The sequence below is a fragment of the Bombina bombina genome, chromosome 10 (assembly GCF_027579735.1).
Source record: "Bombina bombina isolate aBomBom1 chromosome 10, aBomBom1.pri, whole genome shotgun sequence".
NCBI classification, from domain to species: Eukaryota; Metazoa; Chordata; class Amphibia; order Anura; family Bombinatoridae; genus Bombina; species Bombina bombina.
In genome coordinates this window covers 126949410-126963761 of record NC_069508.1, presented here as the reverse complement: position 1 = coordinate 126963761, position 14352 = coordinate 126949410, and the positions used below count along the sequence as shown (strand labels likewise).

Genomic DNA, 14352 nt, shown 5'->3' with positions numbered 1-14352 from the left:
GTCCCTTTAACAGTTGCCCTCCTCTATCTCCTCATTAACATCATTATCACCTTTGCAGTCCCCACCTCCTGTTTCCCATCCTCCAACCCATCTAGATTGTAAGTTCCTACATAAATAGGCCCTCAATTCACCCTGTATTTGTCTGTAAAATGTTGTCTTATATTGTAATGTTTCACCGTTGTACTTTTATTTTTGTACCCATGAACAGCGCTGCAGAATCTGTTGGCGCTTTATAAATACAGACTAATAATAAAAATATTGAAGATTTTCTATCAAGATTATGTACAGTATCACACTATTGTGTGACTCTTATATTCCTTTACTGTTTTGCATCCCCCTGATTATTTATTGGGAAATATCTTATGTATTTATTGCATTTGTTTATAGCACTGCATCACATATTACTGTTTATCAGATAAAGCATGGAAATTCTACAAATATTACCATGGCAAATTACATGATTTGTGTGGTACAACAAATACATTTTTTTAAAGCTTCAGATAAAACAATGTGCATACTAAAAAAGTAAAAACCTGGTTACAATTGTCAACAATTGTTTTCTCAATACTTTGAATTATAAATCATTTTTGTAACTTACCAATGTCACTTGCATTGACATCAAGCTGCATTGTTTTTTTGAAGTTCTGTGACATGTCTAGAGCCACTTGCTCTGCTGTGTGTAAGAGTTTTGTGATACTTTTTTTTCTATTATCTTCTGAGAGCTCTTCCCAAACTGCAATTTTATCCTTTTCAACAAAATTGTTCATTGTGTTAACAAACGTCTGCCAATATATTAAAAAAAAAATTCATTATATCAAAATATATATTATTTATTTTTTTAAACAATTATCTTAAACCCAGATTACTTACTGTAATGGTGGTATTCATTAGAGCGTCTTTGTTCGGTGCTGTGTTATTCATTATACTTAGTAAAGGATAAGATATAGCAAGCACTTCAACGTATGAAATCATATCTACAGGCAAGACCTCTCTTGTGGTGCTTTTCCGAATTTCTTTCAGGATATCCATAGGGTCTTTAATCATATGGATCTAAATGAAAGAAAAAGGATTACTTTGCTACATGCGCAAAGAAGAACAATTAATACATTTTGACACTCAAACTAGAAATAATTTACTGTGGAAGAATTTCAGTAAATTTCAGATAAAAAAAAATCTAAGTACTAGTCTTTATTACTCATGAAACAGATATTTTTTTTACAAAAATAAACTACCCTGAACAATTAGAGAAGTTTAAAAGTGGCTAAAAAGCAATATTTAAATTTCAGTTAAAATTATTTTTTTACCAAAAATAATTGAGAGGCATAATTAGGGCAGTATTATAATTAAAGTGAAAGCAATTACTTTGATGCATATGATGACCTATTGGAGTAATGAGCATCGCGACTTTTGTGTGTTTGACAACCCATGTTACTCATGAAGGGGGATTCCCCAAACGGAAGTTGTTTTAAGTGATCGGCTGCTCTACGGCCTGGGGAGAGTTGGTGGCCTAGTAGGCCGAACTCCTAAGCTTTTAATATGAGTGCCAATGATGTCGCTATAAACAAGTCCCTTCTAATAAAAGAAATATATATTTGCATTTTGTATCTGCAGCCATGTGATCATGTGATCACTGTGGTGACAGTTATCTCTTTTATGGAGCACCTCTTTCAAATTTGCATACTCTTAATAACAATTTAGTGAGGGGATCATCGTAGTAACCATGGTCACCTGGCTATTTCTAATGGTATTTAATCAATCTTAAAAACAAATATTCATTGTTTAATTATTTTTTTATGTAATGAAATAAAATATAATTATAGTATATTCTTATATAAATATATATATATATATATATATATTATATTATATTATATTTTTTTTGCAGGTCATTCGTGTAGCAAAAAAAAGAAAGGAGCTAAAAATTGGTTTAGCACAGGGGTGGGAAGAATTTGAATATTTAAATGTTACCTTTAATATACACCTCTACCTATTACACTGACATGTTTGTTTCTGTCAAGTCAATGGCACATTTTTAAGACTGACAAATAACCATCCATGACCCTTTTGAAGGGCCCAATGATCTAAAGCTCTCCCCACAGGTGAGATGTTCTAAGAAGTCTCTTTATATATGCATTTGCTGATATTTGCCTGTGTTTGGATTTATACGCTGTAGACATTTGCTGATATTTGCCTGTGTTTGGATTTATACGCTGTATCTTTACCTCATATATTGAGGTCATTCTTGTCAGTAGGTTTCATCTACAGGTGTTCTGTATTTTAATCAATAAAAAGGTTAATGCACTATTAGTGTTTCCTTTTTTCTTTGCATTCTATGGCACCACATTGAAGTTCTACCCTACTCTATGGAAAGAGGATTTGAAAGTTTTTAACCTGCAAACACTCCAAACCAATAAGGGGGTCCTGTATTCCATACAAGAGGCTTATGCAGACAGCGGATGTTGTGATAAATGATTACGTCTCTACTTACCTCATACTGATTGAGGTCAATTCAAGTAAGTGCACACCCATAGGGGAATTGGAAGTCTGAAGAAGCTTTTGGGATTTATATGAACTGCTCAATTGTCCCAGTATTTGAGTCTTTAGACTTTTTAGTTACTTGCAGTAACTTTTAACTATGACTTTTTCTTTTTAGGTTCTTGTACATATTTATTCCATTTTTATATATGTGGTTTTATATGTATTATTATTTATACTCCTATATATCATTTGCTGGATAGCGCTAACCTTTCCATTCTATTTTCATTTCTATTTTTAGAGGGTGGATACAGAGAGTCCCCCTTCTATTTAGGTTAGCTGCAGTCATTAAGCATATTCAGTATTAAACTACTGTATTTATTGTCATTTTTGAGGATCATTTAGTATACCCTCATTTGGAGCGCTGGTGGACCTAGAGCTTCCTAAGATATATTGTATATATCTGGGATTCTACTTGCACACTATATATATATGTATATAGCTTGAGAACTGTTTATCTAGCTAAACAGGGTTTTGGATGTAAAGGAGAGACACATGCATTTCAATATAAGGTCTAAAAAATCCCAAAGATTATCCATTATTTCCTCTCTGTGTTGATGAGTATTTCCTCTCTGTGTTGATGAGTTTTTTGATCATTGGGCCAAAAGTCTTCAATATGACCTCTTCCTTTTCATTATAGACCTTTAAGTCTTAAAAAAATATCACTCATCAAGACAGGCTGCTGAGTTATAGAAAAATGAATAAAGCAGCTTACCATTTAAATGTTAAAATGCAGTGGAGGCACAATACAAGCCAAAGTGGAACGTACAATAAAGCAATCTGTCATTAAAAGGCTACTTTACTATCAGGTGTAATAGGGGTGGTACTAGCTGACCTGACATTAGCATGACTGATCCTCAAGTCAACTATCAGTCATTTTCCCTTTTATTTATGTCAACCTTAAAAAACATACTGATTGATATCTTATAAATAACAACATTTTCTAGAAACATGACTAGGACATTTTAAGTTTTTTATTTTTCTCTTTAAATTATAGCATTGGGCTGTTATGTATCCAAATCTCCACAAATGATAGTTAGATTATGTATTCATTATCTTGTCCTTTCTGAATCATTATCAGTACCAGGAATACTCCGATGATCCTCTGGGTTTTGCAGACTAAACCTATTATTCTCGCAAACCAATCTTAAGGTCTCAGGTGACTTCTTAGGCAAGAGTTCTTTGGCATCTAAATACACATCGATCTGTGCTATCATGTCATGGCATGACATAGGATGAGCTTGTCCCATTTAAACATGTAATTAAACAGAAAGTCCATGTAGATAGCAATGCAATAAAAATGTCTTCCCAATCCATGCAGGTGTGATGAACTAAGAATTTAATGATTTTGAAAAGGTAAATCAACTCAAACATCTGTGTACTGTAAGTAGTGAACTCTGCTTTGGAGCACTTGTGTAACGTAAGAAAAATCACCCTAAACACGTTTGTTCAGGGTAAGAGAAAGGTTGCATGAAAGCAGGGGGTGGCGCTGCACAAGAAAATACTGGCAGTGAATGTATAGGGGTAGATTTATCATACCCCGGCAGACATGATTCGCTATAGCGAATCATGTCTGTCCTGCATCGCTAAATGCTGACAGCATACAATGTCGGCATTTAACATTGCACAAGCAGTTCTGGTGATCTGCTTGTGCAATGCCGCTCCCTGCAGATTCACGGCCTCTAGCAGGGGGCGTCAGTCATATTCGAGGACGAGTTAAGGAGCAGCAGTCTTAAGACCGCTGCTTCTTAACTCCTGTTTCTGGGAAGTCTCAAGGCTCGAGCGAAAACAGAGCCATTGGGGCAGATACGAAGATTGTTAAATTGGCCCAAAAGTGTCTACTGGCCATTGCAAAGAGGAATGGTCAGGTTCCCAAATCAGGAACCTTGTCCACCCGCAGATTAGCAGTGCACATGGGTTCCATTGAATCTCTGTACTCTGTCTACCAGTGTTGTTCCAGTGCATGCTAAAATTTCTTTCTATAGGCAAGCATAGATAGCTACATCCTCAAGTTAAAGATAAAAATAAGTTTTCTACGAATTTCCAAAAGGTCTTTCTTTCTATTATATGCTTGAATATTATACTGTTTAGCCTTGATATTTTGAGCTTCAGTTGTTTGTGCAGCTTCAGTTCCATTAACCATGCTTCTTGCAACATGGCTTGGGTCTGTTATATTTGGCTCATAACCAGCTGATTTCTTTCTCTTGGTATGCATGTGATTTCTGGTTGGACCATTAAATCTTGTTTGGCCTATTCTAGCAGCTTCCTTATTGTCTAACTGTTGAGTTTATTGTACCTAAGTTTAATTAACTATTCCAACCCACTACTACACAAGTAACTCACTGGTAAGATATGAATGTGTGAGTGTGTTGTGTGAGTGTGTTGTGTGAGTGTGTTGTGTGAGTGTGTCTAAGAATGAGTGAACAAAAGAGTAATTTTCTGTTTATTTTTTCTTTATTTACCATACAACTGATGATTGGTGGCTACTTACATATTCCCTTGTCATTACCTCCCCAGCTGTTTTTAGCTAGCTACTAGAAGTGCATTTCAGCTCTAGATAAAACTTTAAATATTTATTTACATCATATGTAAGGGTTAAACACATAGCTACATGCAAGCAATAGTGAAATATTAAAATGGTGTAACACATTAGTAACACATTAGAGAATTTATTTTTTAATAAAAGTAGGTTTATCTGGATTTTTGTTTATATATATATATATATATATACACAAAATAACCATAGATTTATCTGCTAAAATCTCTATGTCTGTTTTGGGATATTTAAGAGTAATTGTTATTTTTTATTATTTTGTCAAATATCTGCTCCATTTTTCATCAACTTCACAAAACAATAATTAAAGTAGAAAGATAAATGCACTTCCATTGTTCCAAAAATGAATACAGCATTCTTTATATTACATATCCTGTTTTAAGTACTATGCAGACTTATGTAAACTATTTTAAATTAAACCTATGTAATGTAAAAACAATTCCAACCAAGAAGCAAAACTAGTATACCACTGTTTAGTACTCTAGCTTCTATAATGTTTGTGAAAATAAAGCTCACAGGACCTCAATCACATAGCGACTCACCATTAATCCTAAAGAAAATGTGTATCTTAGAATATCAGTTAGTGGTTAGTTTAATTTTATAGAAAGCAACATATGGACTGCTCACTAAAGATTTAGTGCTAGATTACGAGTGGATCACTATTTATTGCTCCTGCTCTCGCTTTAACTCTGCTATAAGTAAGTTTCTTGCACGTGTTGGGTTGCGCATGTCTTACAAGTTAAAACGTTTTCGCTTGCATGATAACCCAACACACGCAAGAAGCTGGTTATAATATCACAACCGCAATATTGTATTTCCCCATAGACTTTAATATTCACATTCCAATGTCTTTCACATAGAAGAATATGTTCTATTTATTCATAAGTACATATTTATTTATTAATATAAATATATATGATTTTTTTTGGTAAAATATATCTATATATATATATATATATATATATATATATATATATATATGTGTATATATATATATATATATATATATAATAGCAACGGAGAGCATTCTCACTCAGTACAACAACCACCAGGGTGCTAGTACAGTTAAATACAGCTGAACAAAAAACTTGCACTGTAGTAGTGACGTTTCAGGGACCAAATATCGTATGATGCAAGTTTTTTGTTTAGCTATATATATATATATATATATATATATATATATACACATTTATACATATACCTTCATTTATCTATACACACAAACACATATATATATATATATATATATATATTGTTCTGAGTATAGGCCGCCCCTGATTATAAGCCACACCCTTAAAGTTTGGTGGTTTACTAAACCATTACATGCTCACTATTCCAAGATGTTTTTTTTATTTATTTTGTTAACTAAACTATTTGTATTAAGCTTTTTAAAGCCGAATAATTTTTTATATATACAGTATATTTATATTTAACTTGCACAATACTTTTGCCTGCTTGCACTGTACTGCATAGCTAACTAATTGGCTCCCAGACATTGACCACTACACATGAAATGTGAGAATACAGAGATCTTCTGGTCAGCACTGACACCATCCATATGTACAACACAATGATGCACACTAGTAAGAAGTGTAACAATGTTAGTCCGTCAGCAACACAGAGACAGTATTCCAGTTCCCCATATTCAATTTGTGGATTCATTTATAGACTGCACCCCGAATTTAAAGATTTAAATTAGGGTTGGAATGTGCGGCCTATACTCGGAACAATACGGTATACATATACATATATACATATATATATAGATCACTGGTTTTCAAACCTGTCCACTGGCCTCCCAAACAGGCCAGATTTTCAGGATTACCTTGGATGAGAGCAGGTAAAATAACCATGTTTACTAATCAACTGATTATTTCACCTGTGCTCCAGTTCAGATTTTCTCAAAATATGGCCTTTTAGGGAGGCCTGAGGACAGGTTTGAAAACCAGCGCGGAATATATATATATAAATATCTATTTAAAAATACATATTCCCAAGTGTGAAATATTTACAGTATATATATATATATATATATATATATATATATATATATATATATATATATATATATATAAATACATATGTGCACAATGTTACAGCCCTTTGCAGGCTTTTCTTTTCAATTCCTGAAACCTTATATCTTTGATCCCTTATAAATTTTTATTGTTTTTATGCAATTATATAATAATTTTTATTAGAGAATGTTATAATGAATGTAACTGTACTTTTAAATTAAATTTGTATGTGTTTTGTGCAACTTTTTAGTCAAGCGTTATGGTTAACCAGAGCTCTGAAGTCACGCTATCCTGGCGCATGTTAAATTCAATTGTGCTTGAGCAAGCACATTTATTTTAAATTTGCAATATGTCCGCTACTTCTAACGCTCGCTAAGAGCTGCAATAAACCCCTTATCGATCACACACAAGAGTTAGCACGCCACTCGTAATCTAACCTTAGATTGGTAGAATATTCTTCACAATTTCAATTTATTTTAATTCTTTTTATAGGGATTTTAGAGATCTACAGCACTTTTGGAATGCATGCTATGACTTCACTTCTGGTTCTCGGCATTTACAATGAACTTAGAATTAAAATGAACAATATCTACAATATTCAGTGTTAATTTAGTGTAAAACTATTTAAAATATATGCTGCCAATTTTAAGTTCACTAGCATGGAGTGGTTTATTAGCATCACTATGACAAGGTGGTCGACATGACCTTAATACGTGTATCACATTTGTAAATCACAATTTGTTTACATGGTGTTTTATTTAAAAAAAAAATGTATGCTGGAGCAAGACACTATGGGACCAAGTTATCAATGTCAAACCTGAGAGTGCGTCTGTTATTACTTGATATAAATATTGAAGTAGCAACCAGGTTTCAAATGATGGAAGGCAGATTAATTTACTGATCTGACGGCACAATTTGGCTCATGTAAGTATTTATTTTGGATTAATATTCTCTTACGATTTGTTATATATATATATATATATATATATATATATATATATACTGTATATATATATATATACACAGTATATATATATATATATATATATATATATATATATATATATATATATACAGTATATATATATATATATATATATATATATATATATATATATATAGACACAAACATACACACTTTACATATAAATGATTTTATCATTAAGGTAATCAATTGATATTATTAACTTAAGTAGTTAAGGAAATTAAAATACTTACCCTGTTTATTGTTTGATTGGTGTTTGCAGAAATACAGTTATTGTCCAAATGGCACTTTAATTTTATGGTTTCTGTTTATTTGAACAAGCAGATAAATAAATCTCTGTGTTAAAATATTTCGATTATTGACATACATACAATTCATTAGATTTGCCTAAAAGAATAACTTTTAAAGGGACAATCAACACCAGAATTTTTGTTGTTTAAAAAGATAGATAATCCCTTCATTACCCATTCCCCAGTTTTGCATAATCAACACAGTTATAATAATACACAGTTTACCTCTGTAATTACCTTGTATCTAAGCTTCTGAAAACTGCCCCCTTATTTCAGTTCTTTTGACAGACTTGCACGTGCATGAGCTCAATGTTATCTATATGATACACATGAACTAACGCCCGCTAGTGGTGAAACACTGTAAAAATGCATTTGGATAAGAGGTAGCCTTCAAGGTCTAAGAAATTAGCATATGAGCCTACCTAATTTTAAAAATACCAAGAGAACAAAACAAAATTGATGATAAAAAGTAAATTGGAAAGTTGTTCAAAATTACATGCCCTATTTGAATCATGAAAGTTTATTTTGGATTTGACAGTCACTTTAAATTCGGAAAAACTAAAAAGGTGCATAACTGCTTGAACATTTCTTCTGCACTAAGTTTGAAAGCACCAAGGCACAGATGCATCCAATGCTATAGTAGTAGACATAGGAGAATAATGTCCATCTAAGGGGTTCATTTAATTCAATCAGAATTCAGACATATACCAAATCATTTAAAAATAGAATTTCCAACTGTTTTGAAATTAATTTTTGTACTTTTTTCATTTCTACACAATGAACCTGTGAAAAAAAATGTACACTATTTAGAGTGAAATTTCTTTGCTATTTTAAGGCCTTTTTCCTAAGTTAAAAATAATTGTGCATGCTCAGTTCACTTAAAGGGACATCAACTCCCAAATGTTGATGTTATGGTTTAGATAAAGCATGCAAGTTTAAACATGTTCCAATTTTAGTTCCATTATCTATTTTTTTTCTTGGTCTCCTTTGTTTAAAAGAATACCTAGGTAGGCTCAGGAGAAGCAATGCACTACTGGTAGCTAGTTGCTGATTGGTGGATGCACATATATGCATCTTGTCATCGGCTCACCACATGTGTTTATCTAGCTCCCAGAAGTATATTGCTGCTCTTTCAACAATGGACATCAAGAGACCCCAAGAGTATTAATAATAACAGTAAATAAGGGAAATATTAATTTACCTGTGTGAGATTAACCTATTGTAATCTGAATCCATCCTGATCACTGGTAAACGATCAGAATGCTATTTTTTTATAGGCATGGCATGTTCAATGTAGTGTTTTGTTTCAATATTTTCAATTTTTTATTTAAAAAGCACATTTTCCACATCTGAAATCAAGAAGAACACTACAGATTTCTTTAAGAAGAAGTTGGCTGTAACGTAACGTGTAAAAAAAACATAATTGCTGCTTTATGAATAGCTTTCAATAGGAATCACACATTCATGACCAGATTTTTAAACTGGATTTTGCCTTAGTGACTGGGAGAAAAATCCAGCTCCATGTTAAAAATAGGTCTTTTTTTGTAAGGTGCCACAGCGCTGCCAAAACTGCACTGCAATTACCTTGGCTTCTCAGCATGGTCATAGCCGTGCTGTGAGGGGGAGCAGTCAGATGCCTCGGCGCACTAAGAGCTAAGCTGCTCAGGGGCATAGAAAGTTCAGAAGTGCTTCTGAAGGGGAATCCTCTACTTCAGGAGCCAGGGACCACATATAGTAGTTTCAGGTTAGTGCAGCCAGCTCTATAGATGTATCTTTCTTTCACTCCTCACATTCAGTCTTTGGCTAAAGCCTGCCGCTTCCACCTTAAAAACATCTCTAAAATTAGACACTTCCTTACATAAGACACAACTAAGATTTTAATCCACTCCCTCATCCTCTCCCGCCTCGATTACTGCAACTCTGTCCTCTCTGGTCTCCCCACCTACCACCTAGCTCCTTTACAATCCTTAATGAATGCCTCTGCCAGACTCATCTTCCTTACATGTCGCTCTTCATCTGCTGCACCTCTCTGCCAATCTCTTCACTGGCTTCCTCTTGCCTCTAGGCTCAAACACAAAATTCTCACTCTGACATACAAAGAACTCAACTGCACTGCTCCCCCCTATATCTCAGATCTTGTCTCCAGATACTCTCCCTCCCGTCCCCTTCGCTCTGCTCATGACCTCCTACTCTCCTCCTCTCTTGTCACCTCATCACACTCCCGTTTACAGGACTTCTCCAGACTGGCTCCCATCTTGTGGAACTCTCTGCCTTGCTCCACAAGACTCTCTTCTAGTTTTAAAAGTTTCAAGTGCTCCCTAAAGACTCTACTGTTCAGGGATGCATACAACCTAAGCTAACCTTTCTTTATACCAGTTCCTCTCCTCCATTGCTATCCCCTGAACCCCCCTAGCATGTAAGCTTAAGAGTCCAGCTGTTTGTTGATCACCTTCTCAAGAGCTGACTACAACAGTGCAACTCTTGGCAGGGCCCTCTACCCATTTGATCCCTATAACTGTTTTTTTGTACTTCGCCTTTGTTAATAGCGCTGCAGAATCTGTTGGCGCTCTTTAAATAACCAATAATAATAATAATAATAATAATCTGTGCTGCCGCGTATTAAGGTCCTGTGCGCTAATTAGTGCTCCTGTATATGCTTTTTGTGGACTTGACCTTTGGCCTTGTCTTTGACACCAATTGGAGGTGTTAAAAGACTCTGTCAGACTCCCATTTAGGGATTGGTTATTGTTACATGAACTTTGGTTTATAAACCTGATTTCAGACTATGGGGCCGAATTATCAAGCTCTGTATGGAGCCTTCAGACTCGCCAGAAACAGAAGTTATGAAGCAGCGGTCTAAAGACTGCTGCTCCATAACTTGTCCGCCTGCTCTGAGGCTGCTGACAGAAATCAACCCGATCAAATACTATCGGGTTGATTGACACCCCCTGCTAGCGGCCGATTGGCCATGAATCTTCAGGGGGATGTATTGCACAAGCAGTTCTGGTAACTGCTTGTGCAATGATAAATGCTGACAGCGTATGTTGTCTGCATTTATCGATGTGCAGCGGACATGATACGCTACATCGCATTATGTCCCCCCGCACTTTGTTAAATGGATTTGTATACATTTTTGTATGCAATTGTGTAACAAATTTGTTGCTAGAGAGCGCAGAAATCTGTTGAAGTTCTCTTTTGCTGAAATAGATTGGTTCAAAGAATACTGAAATTAACCATTTCACTGCTAAGCTTTTTTTCCACCCCAGTGATGAGCTAATTTTGAGCATTTTTTGCTACTTACATTTAAAAACAATATATACCTTATGTGGGTCACTCACTGACATTTGACTAAAAATAGGGGTTTGAATGTAAGTAGCAAAAAATGCTCAAAATTAGCTCAGCACTGGGGTGAAAAAAAGCTTAGCAGTGAAATGGTTAATTTCAGTATTCTTTGAACCAATCTATTTCAGCAAAAGAGAACTGCAACAGATTTCTGCGCTCTCTAGCAACAAATTTGTTACACAATTGCATACAAAAATGTATACAAATCCGATGATGAAAGGGGCAGTCTACACCAGAATTGTTATTGTTTTAAAAGCTAGATAATCCCTTTATTACCCATTCCCTAGTTTTGTATAACCAACACAGTTATAATAATACACATTTTACCTCTGTGATTACCTTGTATCTAAGCCTCTGCAAACTGACCCCTTATTTCAGTTCTTTTCACAGACTTGCATTTTAGCCAATCAATGCTGGCTCCTAGGTAACTCCATGTGCATGAGCACAGTGTTATCTATATGACACACATTAACTAACACTCTCTAGTGGTGAAAAACTGACAAAATGCATTCAGAAAAGAGGCGGCCTTCAAGGTCTAAGAAATTAGCATATGAACCAACTAGGTTTAGCTTTTAACTAAGAATACCAAGAGAACAAAACAAAATTGGTGATAAAAGTAAAATGGAAAGGGAGGCGGGGCGAGCAGCCGACTAAGATGGCTGCAACACACTGAAGCTCTGTGAAAGAGCTGGATATGAGAGAGACTAAGGACTGTTAAAATCGCGACAGATGGATGCAGGGCAGTTAACTTAAGCCCGGAACACTAGAGGAGCATTTTAATATGCCTGTTTACAGTTTGCCTTAACTTCGGACACAATTCTGAGGCCATATGAGGGAAATTTGAACTCTCGGTAACTGTGCCATGCAGGCCGCGTGAGACGGACAGGATAACTTTTGATTCCTTCAGGCTGCCTGCTTATCGCTAACAGAAGGAGACAGAAGGAGTATAGCATAGCAGCGCAAGCAGATGAGACACGGCAGCTTGCCTCCACGCGGTCTCCCTCGCTGATTTGGAGACCGGCTCCTTCCAGAATTGTACAAACTGCGGCAGTTGCCGACAAACTGGGGCAGAATCACAGGGACTTATGTGAGTACACCGTACATAAATATAAGCAGCTTACTTGTGCACACTCTCCCTAATTTAACCCTAATTAGGACACGCTATGGCTGACAAAAACCCTAGCACAGGCAAGACACGATAACCAGTATAAATAACTACACTCTCTACAGCACTCCAGCTGCCAATATACAGGCTTCTCTCCATCTGCATTGGGTTTAAACTCACAGCTAAATCGCTGAATCATATCTAGAGCTGTGGGAAACAGAACTTTTGTGCATGCTCACAATAATTAAACGCTCTTATTACAAATATTATCAGCAGTTTCCAAACAGGATACACACTCCCCCTCCCTTTCCCACTACTCCCTGTGGTAGTGGGTCATATCCAATCTCCTTTTACCGTTATCGCTCTGTGAGAGCAAAAGACCCTGGGGAGTTTTGTATATACTAGATCTGCGGCTATATTTCACACATTGGAAAGCCTTCCTAACCTCTTAATATGTGACAAAGGAAGTTAACAAGAAACGACAAGTCACTGAAAATATCCCCAGTGAATCAGGGGGCTGTAAATTCCTTTTTTAGACATGCTGGGAAAAACAAGCCTAGTACAGTCTCACAAGATTATAGCTCATGTGATGCGGCTGATACCATATCAAACCCACCAACAGTACTATTAGAAACAGGCAAAGATGACCCTATCACTTATGGCGCAATAGAGGCTCTCATTGAGCAGGTCAAATCTTGCATTAAAGATGAGTGCACAGACATCAAAAAAGACATTTCTGAGCTATGCCATAGGGTAGATTCTCTAGAAGAACACGAGTATGTGACGTCACAAAAATTAACAGGCTTAGCCGCCAAAACTTCCCAACACCAGCAAAACCTAACAGCACTAGAAGACAAGTTAGATGACTTGGAAAATCGCTCAAGAAGGAGCAATTTGAGGTTTAGGGGGATCCCCGAATCGGTTCTTAACAATGAGATACAAGACTACCTGCAGGCTTTCTTTATAGAGCTGGCGAAGAATAACTCCTCAGATCCCCAAGAAATAATCCTGGACAGAGCCCACAGATCTCTACGACCCAAACCTGCTGACGGATCACCGCCCAGGAATATCATCATCCATTTCCAGTGCTTCAAGCATAGAGAGGCAATATATAACTATTCTAGGAAACAACAAACAACTACGTTTCAAGGTCAACGAATACAAGTGTTTCAAGATCTATCAGTGCGGACCCTCCAGAAACGTAGGGAATTTTCTATGCTAACTTCTCATCTTCGCATGCTGCGGATTCCATATCGATGGGGTTTTCCGACATCTGTGATAGCAGTTAAAAATGGAAAGAAAATTGAGTGCTCCTCTCCCTTGGACATTGAACACTTTTGTCAGTCTATGAATATTTCAGCACCTGAAATACAGGACACTCCGTCACAACCTTAATCTTCAACAAGACAAGACATCCCCAAGCCTCAAAGGCGACCATGGCTGGAACCGTCGATGAAACAAAACAAGAGAAGACAAACCAACCAGACTAACGAAGATACTAACCCAACTTGACCAGGGACACGTAA

At 35.8% G+C, this 14352-nt stretch overlaps 1 protein-coding gene across 1 annotated transcript in view; it reads right to left on the bottom strand.

Annotated features, from left to right (window-relative positions):
* The window catches only part of ADGRL4 (adhesion G protein-coupled receptor L4), a 323327-nt gene that overhangs the window by 146898 nt on the left and 162077 nt on the right, over positions 1–14352 (bottom strand). Inside the window, exons 5-7 of the mRNA XM_053693324.1 lie at positions 8323–8393; positions 871–1050; positions 599–782 (exon numbers count right to left, since the gene is read on the bottom strand). Of these exons, the coding sequence (XP_053549299.1) occupies positions 599–782; positions 871–1050; positions 8323–8393 (435 nt within the window). The remainder of the gene's footprint in view (positions 1–598; positions 783–870; positions 1051–8322; positions 8394–14352) is intronic.